Here is a 20,305-nt window from a genome sequence, read left to right as displayed (position 1 = left end):
CCAGGTCTTCCCCCTCTGCAGACAAACACGCGCAAACTAGAAATGACCTGTTCAGCTTCTAATTAGAGCACATGCTCTCTGAAATACACACCCCTCCGGATTCCTGCAAGGGACAGTCGACCCCACCCAGTGGTTTTGCCACAAATAAACAAGACACACCCTGACACAAGTAACTCAGCAGGCACCCAGGCCTCCGGATTTGTGCAGGAAACCTGCTATAAGCCGCTTCATTTCTCATTATTAATCTATCTCATGTGGGGATTTCCACAGGCAGAAAGGCTCTCCAAATGCCAAGAGCTATATTTTCTTGTGGATCATCGAAACCTAATTATTAACAGACCCGTAAGCCCCATTGCCAGACTTTCATCCAGTCGGGAGATCAGAGAGACAGTCCTGAATTATAGGCTACAGAGAGCAGCTAAGGAACCAAAAGGCAAATTCATTTCTTCGCCACTGCTCTCCCACACGCCACAGTATCTGCACTTCCCAGGAAGATGTAGACCCCTACAAGGCTCTGCTCGCATGTAGGGAACCATGTTTTAGCACCTCAGAACATTCGGATACACGGCGTATGTGATCAAATCTGCCTGTTCTGTTTGTCCTAATCATGAGGCACTCTCCCCTACCAGCCGGTCTATCTTGACTGCCATCAAGATCTCAGCCAGTCGGCTCTCAACGCCAACAGCAGCAGCATCGAGCTTTGTTAGAGAGAGCGCATCTGACTACAAGGATACCATGCTGAAGTTTCACATCCTAGTAAAAGAACCCTGAGCTTGGTTTGCTGTCATCTTTTAGAAGAAAGCACAAAGTTCTGCAGGGCAGCCTTCCAGCATCCCAGAAGGGTCCCTTCTCCACCTGCTGGGAAGAACCACAGAGGGACAGGCACCGAAGGGGGGGATTTTACGGCCACAGGAGAGAACCAAACCAAGCAGCCTCACCTGTCTGAGTCCCTTCGGCATCTTCTTTCTCTTCCCAAGGTGCTGGCAGAGATTGCGGTCATTTTCTCGGTCTGAGCTGCAGTGATGCGGGTGGCTGAGGCGGCTCTTCTTGGAGTGAAAGGACAAGCCGTTGGTAAGTGCTTCTCGTTTCTTCTTGGTCAGAGGGGCCTGGCGTTTCTCCACACGTTCCTGAGGCTTAAGTGCTACATCTTTCTGTAGAAAGGAAGAGGAGGAAAGCGTAGAGGTGGGTATGTAGGTATCTAGGGTCACACTCAAAATGTAGGCTAACTGGGGTTACTAAAAGGGAAGGTGGGAAGGGCAAGAAGTGAAATCCGAGAATACCTAAAACCAAGAAAAACAGCCCTTAATTTTTTGAATACCTAATGCCACCACAAATATATCCTCTTTCTATTCTTGATGGGCAAAAATTTGACTAATCACAAAGTACCTGTCCATTAAATATGATTTTGCTGCTGCCTGGGACAGTGGCTTTCCATTTGCTTCTGTGCTGGGTCCAACACACCATATTCCCCCAGGAGGCTTAATACACTCACTTCCCAAGATGGTACATCAATTATGTTTTTGAATAAGGAGTACTAAGTGCATGCGCTATTCAAAAGCAGCACCACAAGACTGAACACACCAGGGCCAGGTGGATGTGAGCCAGCAAGAAACTGTCAATTCATACGATTAAAATGTTTCCTTAATGCATTATATTTTTACCACAAGGTCCTCTGAGCACCCTTAATTCCCATCTTCTCTGCAAAATGTAACAATATTATCACCAAGATCAAAGGCAACTTTTCATTTATTGCTGGGGTGTAGCTGGGGTTGGGGAAGAAGGGGAAGAAGGGGAAGAAGGGAGATGGCTGCTCTGGAATAGAAAGCAGCATCTGGAGAAACTACTGGCAAAAGTTTCCAGCCACACAACCTTGTAGAGTTATGTGCCTGCAGGCAGCTCAGGATATACTGAGATCCCAAAAGACCCGGGTTCAAGCCTTGGCACTTACAATATTCATTATGAGAGCTGGAACAAGTCACTGCGACTCTGAGCCCATGGATGAAATGGGCTCAGATAGCATCTGATGTCATACATGTGAATGCCCTTTGACCCCAGAGAAATGCTGTCACCTTAAGCACTCAAATGAAAAGAACCTGGCACTCTTATCATTTGTGAGTGGCTAGCATCTTCCTTTCACAGAAAGTGCTCCTTTGGGGGCGGCACCCACCCCACAATTATGTGAGGGCACATAATTTCTCAGTGTGTGTGGTCCTAAATGCACATTTAAAAATAACACAAAACCGGAACAGAAATTTCCCTTTACCCATTTCTCCTTCTCAACACACCACCAGTTCCCCTCCTTCAGCCAGTATTCTTGAGGCAGATTTCTATTCTAGAGCTCCTACTGCCAACACCCCGACTCCCCCTCCGATACACACACAGCCCCTTGGTATCTTTCCCGGGATAAGCTAACAGCCATTAGTTGGGGCCTTGGACCTTTGTGTCTGCCTGGCTTGGCCTGCAAAGCCCTCCTTTTCACAGCTCTTTTTCTAGTTCAAGGGCTTTCCGCAGTGCTGCCTGCTCAGGGAGACCTTTATCACTGCAAAAGCAATGCCCTTAGGCTTTCACTCATTCAACAAATACAGTATTTTCTGTGCACCTAGTATATACCATGTACAAACTTTTCACTGTCCTATGGTGCTAAGAAAACAATTATGGGGGGGGGGATCTCCACTTTATGGAGTTTAGAACTTAGGGGACAAATACTAATCAAATCACACAGATATATCATTGCAAACTGAACTAACTGCTCTAGAGGAAAGGAAAAGGATACTAAAACTCAGATAAATGGTCTAGTCCAGTGAGTTTCAATCTTTTTACACTTGGGGACTGGTGACCCAGCCAGCTGGAAATGGAAACACACAATGAATCGAGTTTTATCCCACCATGCATAACAGTGCAACATGGTACAAGCTGGTGATCTGATCGATGTCTGAACTCCACACATACGATGCACTGAAAAGTACTTAAGTTTGTCCGAATGCTTTTTGTCTATTGCACATGACCTGTAAAATGCTCTACATGGAGCAAAAGGTGTTCGGACAAGACTCAAGTTCCACAGAGATCTCTAAGACAACCTCAGTAGTATTTTCATCGATGATACAGTCTGATAAGTGGCAATTACCCTGAGCAAATTCGACTAAGATCATTGGATTTATAACCTTTATACAGTGTGTCCGTAAAGTCATGGTGCACTTTTGACTAGTCACAGGAAAGAAACAAGGAAAGAAACAAAAGATGATAGAAATGTGAAATCTGCACCAAATTAAAGGAAAACTCTCCCAGTTTCATACCTATTCAGTGCAGTTCAATGTGGGCTCATGCACAGATTTTTTTAGCGCTCCTTAGGTAGATATCCCGTATAGCCTCTACCGACTCGTCACTGACTGATGGCCTACCAGAACGGGGTTTCTCCACCAAACTGCCGGTTTCCTTCAACTGCTTATTCCAAGGAGTAATGTTATTCCTATGTGGTGGCACTTCGTTATAAACGCGCCGATATTCACGTTGCACTTTAGTCGCGGATTTGAATTTAGTGAGCCACAGAACACACTGAACTTTACTCTGTACCGTCCACATCTCGACTGGCAGAGCTGTGAGCTGCTCTGCTGTATACACGGTATTATGTCATCATCTGCGCATACGCACATGCTGCCACATCATCCTACAGAAACTGGGAGGGTTTTCCTTTTATTTGGTGCAGATTTCACATTTCTATCGTCTTTTATTGCTCTCCTGTGACGAATCAAAAGTGCACCATGACTTTACAGACATACTGTATTACAAAACCAGGGTGATTAACTCTTTCACAGACTGGCATGAAATTTCTGGCAGACTGGCACTGGTCTGCAGACCAGCAGTTGAAAGATGCTGGTCTAGTCCAGAGGAGAGAATTGTAGCTGAAGAGCTGACCGCCATTCGACCTAGGTTTGCAAGTTTGAACAGAGAAAACAGCTTGTGCAAAGGCCCTGAGTCAGCTGGCAGCATAATCCCTTGAAGAATGAGGGCAGGGATACGTAACATTCACCTCAGTAACCCCAGGGCTTCACATATGGAGTCAGGCAAATACTATAATAGGTGATGTATATGTTCATGCTTGCTAGATAAATATATGTGAGATGACTAGTTAAATTACCCAAACCTGCGAACCACAATAATGATCTACTCATATCCCAAGATTCCTTTAACACAGATTGAAGCAAGCTAGAAAAGCTGATTGAAGCAGGAAACCAAGCAACCTAGCAGGCACTGATGACAAACAAGAAGGATCACAGAAAAGAGCAAGCAGTCCCAGAAAAGGAGAAAAGCCTTGTCCTTGGAGCAAAAAGATATCAGAGATAACAATCTTATAGGGCAAATGATTGCCTCTGGGCTAACTTCCAGCTGCTATCTCTGCAGAGGAGTCACCCTCTGCCACGGAAGAGGCAGCTCTCCTGAGGCAATGAGGATATGGTGAGCAGTGTTTAGGGGACAAGCTGAGATAAGGCAAGTGCACATGGACATTGATTCCACAGTCTCAGAACCTTGTACACTAGGCCTAACACATGGTAAATGTTCAATAAGTCTGCTAGATTTATTCCTTTGTTCAGGGTCCACTACCGGTCAGCTAGGTCAGACATGGACTCAACTCAAACTGCTCAGTGCTCCGTCTCACATGCAGTCACGATAGCTAGCGAGTAGGAGAAGACACTCGGGTATAATGGCAACGCTAGCAGAAGCAGTCAGGTAGGTTCCGTCATGAGCTGCTTCTATACAATATGTTTAAATTGCACCACTTCTGAGCATAATAAATAAACTCCACACATGGTTTAAATAAAATAAAAAACCCTTTCATTCTCATACAACCCACCTACTGCCCTGCGTTATATGTATGTAGTCTCGGATTAATAAACAAATGATACTTAATAATGTATCAACTATGCATTAAAAAAATTATGCCATTCTCTTTGGAGACCAAATCGTTCATACCGAAGGTGCTCCAAAGTATATTGAAAATTATGTGCAATTCCATACAAGTGTGAATTAATATTTATGAGAATATCTTATAATTTTTTTTTTCAGATTCATTTTATTTTCAGGTGGCATATTAATCAAGGCATTCTCACTGCACTGCAGAACAGTTACACCGAGCAAACAGACCTCATGCTGTGACAGTAGCCTGTAAGAGACCTGCCGAACGAAGCCTTAGCGGCAACAGTTCGATCATCTAAGCTCCAATTAATACTGAGATTTGCAACTATGGAGGGTGGGGAGGAGGGGCGAAGAGAAACCAGAACAAAATGTGTGTAGAGGTGGTGGCTTAAGAGTTAGTAAAGAAAAAAATGAACAGTGTTTTAAAAGGTTTTGTTATATAAGAGGTTTGTATTTTCAAAACTAGAGACTATATTTTTTTCAAAGGTACAGTTTTATTTATAAATTACTATATAGGCCCTTTAGTACAATTCCTGAGTCAGCCAGGCCCCATTTCTTTATTCCCTCTATAAACAAAGTGACTGACTGCTTACTAAGTATACATTAAAATAATCATTTAAATTTTCATCGACGTTCTTGGGACAAAAAAAAAAAAAGATAAAACCTGTTTACTATAACCAATGAGAATTAAAAACAAATAGGTTGAAAATAAACCAATCAGCCTTTAATATTCTAAAGAGCTGTGCACACAATTATACACACGTGTATATGTGTACATACCAGCAATTTTCAACCTTTTTCATCTCAGGGCACACATAAGCTAATAACTAAAATAATGAGGCACATCAAAAAATACATTTTTTTTGCCTATCAGAAAAAAAAATTGGTATAAGTTTGATTCACTCACAGTAGACAGCTACTGTTGTGTTGGCTGTTATCATTTTTTTAGTTGACAATCTAAAGCAAAAGAGGTCAATGCCCCTGACTAAACAAGCAAGTACTGCATATTTTAAAAATTCTTTCTCACCAATGTTGTTCACACCACAGCGGCTGAACATTGCTGGTATATAGATCCACAAACCCACCACCAAGAAACTATCAGCAACTCATTTAAGAATTTCGTTAAAGGAACATGAACAGTCTATAAAATAATGCTACAGTATGGGGAATAAAACTGTCTAGTGTATAAAATAACTTAGAATCAATAAATGACGATTTTCAGGCTAAGCTAGTGATTCTCAACGAAAACTAATGTCCATCAGAACTACCTGTAGGGCTCTTTGAAAAGAGGAGACAATGTCCCCTTCTCAGCAAGGGAAGCGTTTCTCAAACAAGCACTGGGAGGAAAAGGGAAGGAGGGCAGAAGGACCAGAAAGAGATCAAGAAAAATGCTGGAAGGCATCCACTTGACAGTCACAATAAAAGCAAGAAAGCCAGCCAGCCACACAGCAGAAGGCTGACTGTGAGGTAAAAAGATTTAGACCTATTTGCTGGCAATAGAGGGGGTGAGTGCACAAGCCATGCACAACAGATGGGAACAGGCTTCATGAACAGTTGAAAGTAAGTGATTTTTAGGTCACTGGTGATGGAGGGCAGGGGCACAGGCAGCACATATGCTGAGAGGCTCAGAGACCAACTAACCAATATCAGTGATCTTGCTCTTGACTTTCCCTTCTCCCAAATGACGATCTTCCCCCAAAGGTTTTCACTACCATTCCTGAATTTCAAAGTGAGATGGTTCGGTGCCGTGAGAACTGGGGGAGAGCCACAAGCTGCTGACGAAACACAAGGTAGACTGCAGGGCTCCATTTGCTGATTACAGATGACTCCAGAGACAATGGAAAACAAGGACACGATTTGACTGCCTTGCACAAAATGGGTTTCAGAAAGCAAGTCTCTATCTGATTTTCCAACCAAACGAATCTGAGGGCAGCCCATCTGTGGCAAGTGTGTCTGCGTGTGCCCATGTGTACGAAGACGTGAAAGAGAGGCGCAGTTTACATAGAACCTCTTCTCTTAGTTATCTGATCTTAGGAACTTGCATAGAAAACAACAAAGAAGCCAGAAGAGGAAAAGAATGCTTTGCCTGTCACCGTCAAAAGACATGAATGACTGTGTGCTGTCACTTTCGTCTGTCAAGTCCTTTGTTGTTTATTGTATTACATTTGTACTTGCTTTTGAATGCTTCCACAAACATTAATTCTATAACTCTTCTCAAATACAAAAGAAACGAAAGGGTTTGCGGGGATCTTAAGACATGAAACATTAGCAAAGAAACAAACATACAGCTCTTTCAAAATTTAAAACCTGTATCAGTATGTTCACATTGGGCCCCCACTTCAGACTTTTGAACAAATGGACTTATCAACAGGCTCTCAGGACCTGAACTTCTCAGAGAGTAGAGGAGAATAAAAGAACTTACAAGTAAAATAAACAATATGGCATTCAAAAGATAATCCCTCATGTTCATCCTCTCTTAACAACAAAATTCCCACTGTATACCGTGTGCCAGACACTTTGTCACCTGTTAGAAATATCTAAGAAAGGATCCTTGAACTCAGGCTGCTTAACAAGGGTAATGGGCAAATCAGTGAGCTATAATAATACTAAAGTAGGGCAGATGAGGAGCAGTGAAGATGGTCTCTACTTCTACTTCACACTGCACTAAAACTACAGCCCTGTATTGGCATAAAGATGGAAAAATTGATCAATGCAACAAAAGAGCAAGTCCAGAAACACACCTACATATTATATATATGAACAACTGGCTTTCATCAAAAGTGCCAAAGCAATTCTGGTGAGAAATGATCATCTTTTTTTTTTTTTTTAAGTGAGAGGAGAGATAGTGAGACAGACTACTGTATGTGCCCCATCCGGGATCCACTAGGCCACCCCCATCTGGGGTCGATGCTCAAATCAAACAAGCTACTATTAGCACCTGAGGCTGACATTAGGGCCAACCGAGCTTTCCTTAGCACACAGGGCCAAAGCTGGAACCAATCAAGCCTCTGGCTGTGAGAGGGGGAGGGGGGGGATAGCAAGGGGAGATAGCGAGGGGAAGAGAAGTAGATGGTCATTTCTCAAACCCAGGATGTCCACATGCAGGACTGATGCTCTATCCACTGAGCCAAATAGCCCGAGCCAATAATAATCTTTTTAACAAATGTTGATGGAACAAGTAGATATCCATATGCCAAAAAAATAACAATTTTACCTATATCTCCAGCTAATTAGAAAAATTAACTCAAAATATATAATAAACCTAGATATAAAACTTAAAACTATAAAACTTATAGAAGAGAAGATAGGAGAAAACTTTTGTAATCCTATGTTTGGCAAAGATTTCTTAGATATATATATAATATCAAAAGCACAATCCATAAAAGAACAAATTGATAAATTACACTTTATCAAATTTTAAAACTCCTACTCATCAAAAGACACTGTTAAAAAAATAAAGAGAAAAAAACCACAAAATTGAAAAAAATTTTATAAAGTGTATCTCTGAAAAAGTTTTGTAGCTAAAATATATTTAATTACCAAAACTATATAAAAAGAAAAAAATTAATGGGCAATAGATTTGAACTGACTAAAGGAGACATATGGATGGCAAATGAAAACATGAAAAGGTAAACATTAGTAATCATTAGGGAAATGCAAATTAAAACCACAACAAGATCACAACACACAGATTAGAATGGCTGAACTGGAAAAGAGTGACCATACCAAGCTTGGGCAAGGATGTGGCGGAACCTTTATACACTGTTGGTGGGAATGTAAAATAGTGCAGTCACTCTAAACAACAGTTTGGCCATTGTTTTAAAAGATCTAAGTGCACCTACCAGATGATCCAACCATTCTCCTGCTATGCACATAGTTCCCCATAGAAATAAAAGTACATGTCCACATAAAGATTTGCACATGAATTTTCATGTCAGTTTTATTTCTTATAGCCAAATACTGGCAATAACTCAAACGTACAACAACAGATGACTAAACTGTCGTGTAACTCAGCAATAAAGAGGAGTAACCAACTGATAGATGCTGCAACATGCATAAATCTCAAAATAATTATGCTGAGTAAAAGAAATCAGACCAAAAAGAATACATTCTGTATGATTCCATTTATATAAAGTTTAGGAAATATAAAATATTCAATAGTAATAGAAAGCAGATTGGTGGTTCCCTGGTTATAGACAAGAAGAAAAGGTTATAGAAGATCAGGAAACTTTTGGGGTGATGGACACATTCATTGTCTTGGTCATGGCAATGGTTTCATGGGTGTACACACGTCAAAACTTATCAAATTTTATACTTTTAACTTGTGGGGTTTACTAATATGTCAGTTGTGCATCAATTTTTAAACCTATCTTTAAAATGCAATGGTATCTATCATTACCAATAACAAGATTACATTCAGCATCCATCAAAAGAAACTCATTTTTCAGATTCCTGAAACAAAAAGATGACCCCACTCTGGCTTTTAGCCCATGATGTAGCCTTGAAGTTTCCCCGGGAGAACACTTAGTTGTGCACATTAAGGTCTCGGGCAGACTGGGGAGCAGCGCACACGTCTTCACATCATTTTCAGTGAGGAGTTCGCATTGATGCCTCATTTCCTTTACTTCTAACAGTCACTTCTCAGACGCTAACCTTTTGTAAAGTTTCCTATCTTCCTTTCAAGTATCCTGGTTACTATTTGGTCACAACCTTTTTCATGAACACCTTAATCAAAAAGCAAACATATTTATTATTATTATTTTTTTTTTTAAGTGAGAGAGAAAGGGAGGGAGGGAGGGAGGGAGGGAGGAAAAGAACACACAAGAACATCAAGCTGTTCCTGTAATGTGCCCTGACCAAGGATTGAACCGGCAACCTCTGTGTTTTGAGATGATGCTCTAAGCAACTGAGCTATCCGGCCAAGGCACAAAACAATTTTTTACTGTCCTTGATGTGTAAAAAAAAAAAAAAAAAAAAAATGGAGGCAACTTAATAAAATACACTTTATACCTGATACATATGACATATGGGAATCCAAATGGGGGGGGGGGGCAATAGTGAGATCAAGTACAGACAAATTCTACATATAAAAACATCTGTCAAAGGTGCGGTGCGCATGTCAGAGGGGAGGAGCGAAAACAGAAAGGGAACACAAAACCAGCCGCTGACAAGCTCTCCTAAACTCAGCTCCAGGATGAGATCACAACGATCAGCTTAAGTGAGATTTTTGCACACTCTGTGAATTGAAAACATCCCAGCAGTCTCCCATTCCCATAGATAATTGAGAGTTGGCTGCTGTTAGACTTTAACACGCTCAAAGTGGTTGATTCCCTGGCAACCAGATGCTATTGCTTAAAACAGTTTAGGCTCTTAGCCCTGAAGGATTCCTAAAATTGGATTACAGTCCCTCCAGATAATCTGAGAAATACAGCATGACAAAAAGGAAACCTTAAAAAAAAATTAACTCCATAAGAGCAACATTCTGAAAGCTGAGCAAAGCATGACTGAGGCAGAAAATCTCATCAGCAAGGGCTTAAGGGCAGTAACTTATACAAAGGGTGAGGAGGAAGAGTGAAAGGGACCCGCACCACAGAGGCGAGCACAATGGGAGCCAGGGGAGAAAGCCAGCGCCCGGCGTTCTCAGGCCTTGCTGCGGGCAGGCGGGGGCCTGGTGCCGCCCTGAGTGAGAGGCGGGCAGCGCACACACATTCCACTGCTTCCGCCTACTCAGATCTCGGCTACTGAGATCTCACACGCTCATTTGAGAGAATGTGTAATTCTAATGACATCCCCTTTTAATTAGCCATTATTCTTTTTTTTTTTTTTACTAGGTATTCCTAGCAAAAGATGAAAAAAGTTAATTAGTGTACTTAGTACACTATAGCAAAATAATGAGAAATTGGCTCTTCTGGGTCGAGACTCCAGTTTAGCTCCGCAGGGTGAAGGGCTCTGACTTCATCCTCCTCCCGGAGCTCCGCTGTATGAGGCACACAGGAGGCGGGCTCTGACCAAGTGAACGAGAGCAATGAGAACGTCATGCGAGTTCCTCTCCCTCTAGAGGTTGTCCACCACCTCTCTTCCTTTCTTGGAACTGCTTTCACATTTATCTATCAATAATTATAGCCCCTCACTCATTCTGGCAAAACCATTACTATTCCCCTAAATACAAAACCGGGAGAACAGATGCTTCAGGCAACATCATAAATCACTTGATCACCTCCAAGAGAGGACAGGACCATGAAGGAGACTGGGAGAATGTCTGGCACGGCTGGCACTTTTGTGACCTGAGAGTAATGCCAAATTACCCTTCACTGGGTCTCCATATCTCCCTGTTCATAGAAAGATCAAGAATGTTTAATATAATTATCCAGATATTCCAGACAAAGATCCTGACTGGCCAGTAAAATCCTCTTTATATCCAGATACTTGATACTGACAGGTATCTTCCCTTAAAATGTTCCCAACTTACTCTCTTCCCCAGATGCCCACATACTACCACATTTTCATTCTAAGTGTCTCTAAGAGTATTCAGCAATTAGCTTAACAATGCTGTGACAGGTACTTTAAGCCACACACACTGAGTGGTCACTGCCCTGTCCTGGAGGAGGTCCTGGAAGAGACAGGCATTCCAGCTTCCTTTTGGGAATGCTAGTCTTCTCCCGGCTTGCGCTGAGATTCTAGGGGGAAACTAAAACAGATGATGTATGCACTAGGAATCCAACCTGTAATATGGATATCTGGCCCTAAGTGAATCTGTAATTTACTTAAGATACAGTATATGCATTCACAGCAGTTTTTCTAAGAGTGAAGTTAACTCGGGGAGACAAAGATTGGGATTCTGAACCAGGAAGAGTCCAGGATTCCTTTCTGCCAGGTTCTACTCATTCTGATCCTCCGTCTTTCCCTTCATCTTCCCCCAAAGGGCTGGTGGAGCAGCAGGGAGGGAAGAGACTCCTGGTGTGAGCTCAGAATCCTACAAATGGGGCAAAAAGGACACTAATAAATAGGTCCTTCTAGCTCTGGCTCTTAAGAAGTCAAATCTGCATTAATGAGCAGCAGAGAACACCCTGATGTTACCTTTAGTTAGGGCTGGCTATGCTGGCATAGAAGTGGAGGTGGTGGCTGCGAGTGAGGAACTGCTCCTTAGAGAGGCGCATTTAGGAAAGCAAAATCCCTCTCTCTCTCTCTCTCTCTCTCTCTCTCTCTCACACACACACACACACACACACACATACTGTACAATGAGGGCACATCCTGTCTACTCAGTAACTCAAAATAACTTTATGAAAGGTAATTTAATGTTTAGAACTATTCCACAACAGGAAAAGCAACTTCTCGCAAAAATTCACATTATGCGGCTCTGAATGAATATAAATACAACTTTACACAGCATATTGGGAAAAGTATATGGATGAGAGATAGTTCTTTGTGGCTCATGTTTTTCAAGTAGTTCAGGTATGTTTCTAGAGAACTCTGAAATAACTATTACTTTAGTAACAGTTCTATAACTTTCTCCCAACTTCCCATTGGAGACAAGTAGGCACCCCTTCCTTTACGGAGCAGTGACGCAGAGAACCGACATGACATGCACACTCACGCCTTCACACTACACAAAGGATTGTCACTTCCCTCCTCACACTAAAGTCAGCAGGCTTCTCAAGAACAGAGACCGGTCTCTTTCAATAGCTCCACTTGAGGGCCCTCCACAGGATGCTTTCCTCCATTCCTGCCACCTCTCTGATCTGACTGTCCTGGCAAACTACCTAGGACATGCAAAGTTCATGAACTCAGCAGACATTCCCCTTCCAGATCATCCTTCCCAGACCTTTAAATATGTCTGTGAGATTACACTTTCACATAAGCATCCTTCAAGTTCTCTGTCCCAACTTGGTTTATATTAGAGACCTACCCATGATTTCCTGAAGGGTCAGACCTTTCCTGAATATAAAGCAAAGACTAATTTATAATTTTTAATAACCGCTAATATCTGCATAGCCAATTAGAGCAGAATGTTTACAATACCTGTTTAAATTATGATCTCATTTGGTTTTCTAACACGCCCACCCAGTAGGCACCACCATCTTCATTTTCTAAATGAGGAAACTGAGGCCTGGTAGACAGGTGACTGCCCAAAGTCAGACGAGCCGCTACTGGCCACACACCTGGAGCCCCACGGCTCTGATTCCGCTCTCTTTCCCTGACACAGGTCATTATAGCCTTATTGTTAAGTGTCAGCATTATGACCTTTTGCTGGAGTAAAATTTTAAATTACAGTTTAGTATTCTCATTATAAAATCCTTCTGTTCACCTCCATTTCCCCTCCAAAGTGTAATTAGGGAAAGGCAATGCCTCTTATGTCAAATTCCTAAAAATCTTTCTGAAGGATTTAAGTCAGAAATAAAAATCTAGACAGAAATAAAAGCTTTGGCTTTTCTCTGAAACTGACAATCTTCACCATTTTATTTCAGGGGTAAAAAGTGGCAGACAATGACACCTTTCTGACCTTAAAAAATAAGCTATATAAATGCTCCAGACCCTGAATTTCACAAGTTCTGCTTATACGGCTCAATAAATATTAATGAATAATGATAGTGGCTATAAATACTCACAGGTGCAAGAAGTAGAAGTTACTGTTTAGTGCACACGGCAAATTATGCATCACTGAATGAGACTCTGATGGGGGTTTCACAGAAGGCTTTCCAAGTCCTGGAGCTTTTTTTGCACCGCTTTATCCTATGACTCTGTATATTCCCTTCCTCTCTTTCCTGTCACCTCCAGTCTTCCATTTCAGGTTTTATCCAGAAGGAAAATAACCATCCTGCCGCCTTACACAAAACATAGACTAGTGCTTAGGATGTGCCCACTGACCTGAGACACCAACCAAACACACTCCTTAAGCTCTTTCAGCAATGAGGGTAAACCAGACCCTACGATTAGAGCGGAGGGGGGGAAGTAGGCTGTCGTTTCCATCGGCCACACAAGGCTTTGCGAGAAGAAAGGCAGAATCAGTTTGCACAAGGGATCAGAGGCTAATTCTGAGGTGATTCATGCCATGCAAAGCTGTCCAGATTTTTACCCAGCTTCTTGAACAAGCCACAGGCATGTCTGTTTACCAAAGCTGCCTATAGATAGATTTAGTGATGTTTAGGTACTTATTGGGTCTATCAGATTTGATAATGAAATCAATCTCTCCCTTTAGAAACTCTGGTTTAATGGCAAAGTTTATTAAACTGCAGGCAGTCATTCAGAAAAGATCAATAGAGACATGATTACAGAGAAACCAAAGGATTAAACGCGAGATTTATCACAAAATTAAACTGCATTAAATGTTCTCTGATAGCATTCGAAACGCTGTCGATACTTTTAACTCATAATCTATGCTTTCCGTGTTTACCTAATAGGCAACAGGGACATCAGACCTGAGGAAATCACTGCCATATAAAACCATAAGCCACAGAGATCTACTGACAGAGTGACAGTCCCTGATGAAAATGTTCTCTCGTTTTCCAGAAACAAGCATCTTAATTTATCTATTAAGAACTGTCCAGTTGGCCCTGGCCGGTTGGCTCAGTGGTAGAGCATCGGTCTGGTGTGCAGGAGTCCCAGGTTCGATTCCCCGCCAGGGCACACAGGAGAAGCGCCCATCTGCTTCTCCATCCCTCCCCCTCTCCTTCCTCTCTATATCTCTCTTCCCCTCCCGCAGCCAAGGCTCCACTGGAGCAAAGTTGGCCCGGGCGCTGAGGATGGCTCTGTGGCCTCTGCCTCAGGCGCTAGAATGGCTCTGGTTGCGGCAGAGCAACGCCCCAGATGGGCAGAGCATCGCCCCCTGGTGGGCATGCCGGGTGGATCCCAGTCGGGCACATGCAGGAGTCTGTCTGACTGCCTCCCCGTTTCCAGCTTCGGAAACACACACACACACACACACACACACAGAACTGTCCAGTTAACTCAGTGTTTTGAGTTTCTAGGTACCTACCCAGTCCAGTCTGCCCATTCCTAACACAAGTCTATACATCCTCACAGGCATATATCTCAGAAACTGTGTCTGCAAATTACATACTTTATAAACAATTTCCTTTCCTTCTCTCACACAGAAGCATGAGGTGTGGCAATGGCCTTTGTCACTTTGTGACACTGGCCTTTCCCATGAGGAAAGGGGGCTGGAAAATGTTATTTGGTGGTAAGAAAATCAACCCTTCCTCATCCTGGGAGGACTTACTGATGCCACCTCAAGTTCAGCAAATTACACTCACAAAGGTGAACGCCCCATCGTGGCCCATGAAAGGTAACCACTAGCTAAACACACTGGCAACAACATACACACTCGTAAATGGGAGAGGAGTTGCTATCCGTGACAGCTGTGAGAACTGACCCCGCAGTGAGAGAGAAGGGCTCTGCAGGACCTGACATGATAACAGCCAGGCCTGCAGGGTGCAGTTGGAAGGGTGTGTGCAGGAGCAGATGGGTTGGTAGAGATCTCGGTTATGGGGCAAAAATTGAGCCTGTGCTTTAAACTATACCTTGGAGGGCAGTGTGTGTGAGGGAGTCTTTCTTTCCTCCCTTGTCCATTTGCTATCATATGGCTGTTAGTACACATCATCCCATAAATGGCATCAGCCCTGTCCTGATAGCCAGCAGGCTGCGGTGATTTCAACCGTAATCCAAGATGGCAGCTGTTTTGTCAAGAGAGGAAGAGCTGGGTTGGTAACAAGATGCTGAGGCTGATACCACCCTGCAATTCTATTATCCCTTCAACAGCATACTGATTTATACCACAGCAACCACTTTTCTTCTCAGCAGTTACCTAACCTTACAATACTGTTTAGGGCGATAGGTAGTCCCAAACATTTCTCAGTTCCTAAGGGAACAAGAATGCCCTTTGGCCTGCTGAAGAAAGGGACTCTGCACCCCATACGAAAAGCTGGGGCTGCTTTGAAGTCCACAGAGCTAAAGCTTCTTATGTTCAGACTCCTTTGTTGATAGAGATCCTATCAGTTTCTTAGATTACTGCCACAATAGAAACTTCATACCAAGAAAACTGTAGCACTTCATTGTTATCCATAGTCTTTATTACTTCCCATTTCCTTCCCTGTGCCTTACTTAAGCTCAATCTAGTCCTGACACAAGCAGGTGCTCTGGTGGCAGTTAGGTTTTGGTTTAAGGACTGGTGTTGCCACTTTGTGGCTTTGTGAACATAAGAAAATCTCCCAGCCTGGTTAAACTTCCATTTCTGGAATACAGGATCTGGTAGAGTTATGAGGTTTAATGAAATCTATGGAAAGTGCCCAGGATGTTTCCTGGCAGAAAGCAGACAATAAATAAATGACATGTGAGGAATTCCTCTTCCTGACTAATACAATCATGTTTAGTCATTACAAACGGAAACTGTTCGTCATTACAAAGGTTATATTTGGCATTGGAGGATTAATGGTAGGATCTATTCTTCACATACTAAATGTCTTTCAATGTACCAGGCAGATGCATGGTATATTCATAATACCTACTTTAATTACCACAGCACCTTGTAGAGCCTCAGTTTCCTCATTTCTATGAAATGGGGGCTAATTATGGCACCTAATTTACAAAATGACAATTAGAATTAAATAAGCTAATACAATTTTTAAAATATTTAGGTTTGGTTATTTTACTATGAATTAACCTGACCAAGGTCACAAAGCTTGAGGACAGCACCAGAACTTAATGCAGGCAACACAGAGCTCATGACATCATAACGCCTTCAGCTTGAATGCAGGAGCCTGGGGTGTGGTCTGACTATAGTAGAAGACCTAACTTGTGGTTTGGGATTCAAGCTTTTCCACACTTCACATTTCTTTTCTTTTCTTTTCTTTTCTTTCTTTTTTTTAATAAGCACATCACTTGGTCTATTTAACCTGTAAAATACTGCAGAGAAAGTACAATTTGCTCTTTGGAATAATAACATTATATAAATTTCCATCATTTCCCCCCCCCCCTAAAATCTGCCTCCTATAATTTATAAAAAGCTAAAAAAAAAAGTTATCTGAAAAAGAAAGAAAGAAAAGAAACTCATTTCTTATCTCCATTTCGAATGGAAAGATGGAGGACATTAGGAAAACCCGGCCTTTCATAGTCACGATACATCCCCACTAAAAAGACCACCATGTAAACCCTTCTTACAGGCAAAGCGAAGGCCTAGAAAAGCATTTGCTACTGATTCTGTCACAAATGCCTTTCAACTGCTCTATCCTCTGCTGGTTTTCTAAAGGAGACACCTGTCCACTTCCTGAATGAATGAGTGAGTGAATGAATGAATGAAAATAAATGCATACAAAATCATTATTAGATACAGTTCAATATGAAAAGATTACCTACAAGGCTTCCTGCTGGAGCCTAACCTTGAAAGAAATGGGTTTCTTGGGCTGTGTTGGGGAATCCCTCCATGTCCTGTCCCAAACCTCCCTGCACAGGGCTCAACAGAACAGAGGGGAGATGGGAAAAAGGAGGAGGAGGGAAAAGCTCTCCTTTCTCAGCTGAACACTGACACATACAGTACCGTTTGGGAAGCAACTTTATGTGCTCTTAGTAGTAGATTAATGAATGTAATTACCTAGCATTGTGGCTGTGAATGCTGCAAAAACTATAATTTATAGAGTGCTGTAAAGTTCTAATGTGTTTTTATGTCCATAAGCTGCTTAACCATAATCTAATGCATTTGTACAAGAACAGCCTAAGTGGCTCTCAGCTGAAGAGTGAACACAAGTGTCTGAACCTCAGCAATTCTACTCGTATGTCTTTATAACCCAACCCCGTGTGGTAAGCATCTGAAGGAAACAGCTGCTGAATTATACAAATAATTCTAGAGACACTGACAAGGCTCTCTGCCTCTCTCACCACGAGCAGAGCTTTGGGCTGACAAAGGGCTGCAGGCCTTAATTAAATGTGAGAGTGGTGCTCTACAAATGCTAGTGGTTCCTTTTTCTTCCCACCATTCTGGCCACCCTCTCCTCCACTCTGCCTGTGACCCTCCCCCCTTGGGGAGGTGAGGGGAGGGAGGGTGGTAAGAAGAGCCCATGGGGAAAAACTACCTTTCTATCTGAAAACATCCTACCTGCCTTCTAACTTGGAAAAAGGCTCACCATTTCCAATTATTTCCTCGTTTCCTGCCAATCTATTTTCAAGGAGAGGTCTCAACAATTCTTGGATCTCTAAAGCAAATTATCCTTTGAGACCGCCTTAGATAGGGGTTTGAGGTGGCTGGCATGATCCTACGGATTATAGTGATAAAGATGAGGGTGGTGGTGACAGAAGTCATGGCCATGGTGACCATGGTCATGGTGGTCATGCTGGCGGTGGCTGGTGCTCACCGAGTTTATGACATGCCAGTACCACACACCCACCACAGTCCTGTGAGCAGGTAACACTGACAACCCCCTCTCAGGTGAAAAACCTGAAAGTCTCGTGGGCAGGCAGAAAGGCAGGTGTTCCAGCTCAGCTTTCGCTCCAGAGCCTGCACTGAACTCACCAGGCAAGTCACTGATTTAGGGATTTCCTCGTTTGTGACGTAGGGATAACAACAGTGTTGACCTCCCACGAGTGCCGTGAGAGTAAAATAAATGAATACATATGAATTGCTTAGAATATCTCTGTTGGGACCTAAGCAATGGTTAGCCCACATGGGCCATCATTACGATACTACTCTAGAAACAGGCAGCATGTGAATATGCTGGCAGCATTGGGGTGGAGGTGGGGGGACGACACTGTAAGGGACAAGAAACCCTGCACATACTTTCTAGAGGCAAACACTCAAAGTCGCACCATCTATAACTGAGAGTTTAGAGATTTATCCTGAAATACAACCGTAGCTAATAACAGATAAAGCAGCAGCATCAAAGCACAACAGGACAGGTCCCTCTTGACCTCCCAAGCACAGCGCTGAGCGAACAGCACTCCCAGAGGGCAGAGACCCAGGGTCCTCGTGTGTGAGCATGAAAAAGAGTCCCTCAGCAAAAGGAATCCCCCCTTTCTCCTCTTTATTCACAGTAGCAATGCAATAGGGTATCTGTGAGTAAATATTTTAGTACACATTTTAAAAAAATAATAGCTTCAGGAAAACACAAGGCTAGAAAATCTTCAGAGCTCTTGGCTGAGTACGGAGACATGATGGCATCACATCAGCGGCCGCCCAGGGATGAACCGCCAGCGCCGAGACACACACTCAGGGTAAATTAGTATCATGGCTAATAAATAATTGATGCTCTCCCTAGTTAAAAATGTACTGCTCTCCAGCACTCATAGGATGAGATGTGATTTGGATTCAATTAAAGCTCTATCTTGTCCAAGGGAAGAAACTCTGCCTCGCAGAGAGCCGTGCGGCTGCCGCTGTAGCTCTCCTGCCAGATTGATCCGTGGGAGCCTCCAGCTCCATCACTCTCAGGGGCGCTGCCCAGGGAGCGGCAACACATCCATCTCCCCCAACAGCGGAGTGAGAGGGAAGAGGGTTTCAACATCAATAACAGAGCAGGGAAAGGGCTTCCCACCTACTGCAGAATTAGCTCTTACCTGGATGCGAGCATCGGTTCCCGTTCTTTAGTCTAGGAATGAGGGGTGGGGGGCTGGGGACAGGGAAGAATACACTGTCCTGAAGAACACGCTGCCACCCTAAAATAAAGAGCTGAAGCGGAACTGGGCATCACAGGGCTCTGGGCGTGGCCAGTCCTTCCGCACCCTCGCCCATCTGCAGTTTCCCACTGCTCATTGCTGTTCTCCTGCAGCCTTTAAGACTCGCTTCCTCCTCAGCAAAGGAGACCTGCTGGCCACGTGGACGTCCCCACGCGTTCCCTAGCTCCTCACCCCACCTGCTACCACCCTGCTGTATGCTTCTCTCACCTCAGTTTCTCTGTGGGAAACAGGACCCTAACCCGTCTCCTCTCAGGCTCCCCGCAACCACACACACCCCCATCCTCTAACTCCGTCCGCAGTGCTGTCCCATCACCTTGGGCAGGTCCACCTCTCGCTCCTGACTCCCCGTTGGAAGGCCGGTGCTGCCTACTGCTTGCTTGCACCAAACTGACGGGGTCAGCCCGGTCTTCCCCAGCGCCCTGCCATGCCTTACTGGCTGGGCGGCGCGCACACACCCTCCGCCCACGTGTCTCAGGGATGGCTTCTCCCTCCCAAGCACCCTCAGCTCGTTCTGTCTGCACCAGTTCTGAAAGGGGTTCCTCTGAGATGAGGTAAAACTCCATGAAAGTGTTTATTTGTAAGTAGTTTTCATCCAATTATTTAACAGTTTCTAATTTTATGTATGTTTTATGTTAAACATACATAAAACTAAAATGAATGAAAACATATATAACAGGGATGTGCTTATTCTAAGTGTTTTTGCCAACAGGGGTATACAATAAAAAGAAAAGTCTGA

The 20,305-nt window shown here is 43.3% G+C and overlaps 1 protein-coding gene across 3 annotated transcripts in view; it reads right to left on the bottom strand.

Annotated features, from left to right (window-relative positions):
• AUTS2 (activator of transcription and developmental regulator AUTS2) overlaps positions 1-20,305 on the bottom strand; it is a 1,175,598-nt gene that overhangs the window by 886,928 nt on the left and 268,365 nt on the right. For all 3 annotated transcript variants that reach the window (XM_066382453.1, XM_066382455.1, XM_066382454.1), the window contains exon 2: positions 939-1,151. In XM_066382453.1, coding sequence (XP_066238550.1) covers positions 939-1,151 — 213 coding nt within the window. The remainder of the gene's footprint in view (positions 1-938; positions 1,152-20,305) is intronic.

The sequence above is a fragment of the Saccopteryx leptura genome, chromosome 4 (assembly GCF_036850995.1).
Source record: "Saccopteryx leptura isolate mSacLep1 chromosome 4, mSacLep1_pri_phased_curated, whole genome shotgun sequence".
NCBI classification, from domain to species: Eukaryota; Metazoa; Chordata; class Mammalia; order Chiroptera; family Emballonuridae; genus Saccopteryx; species Saccopteryx leptura.
This window is presented reverse-complemented; position numbering and strand designations above follow the sequence as displayed.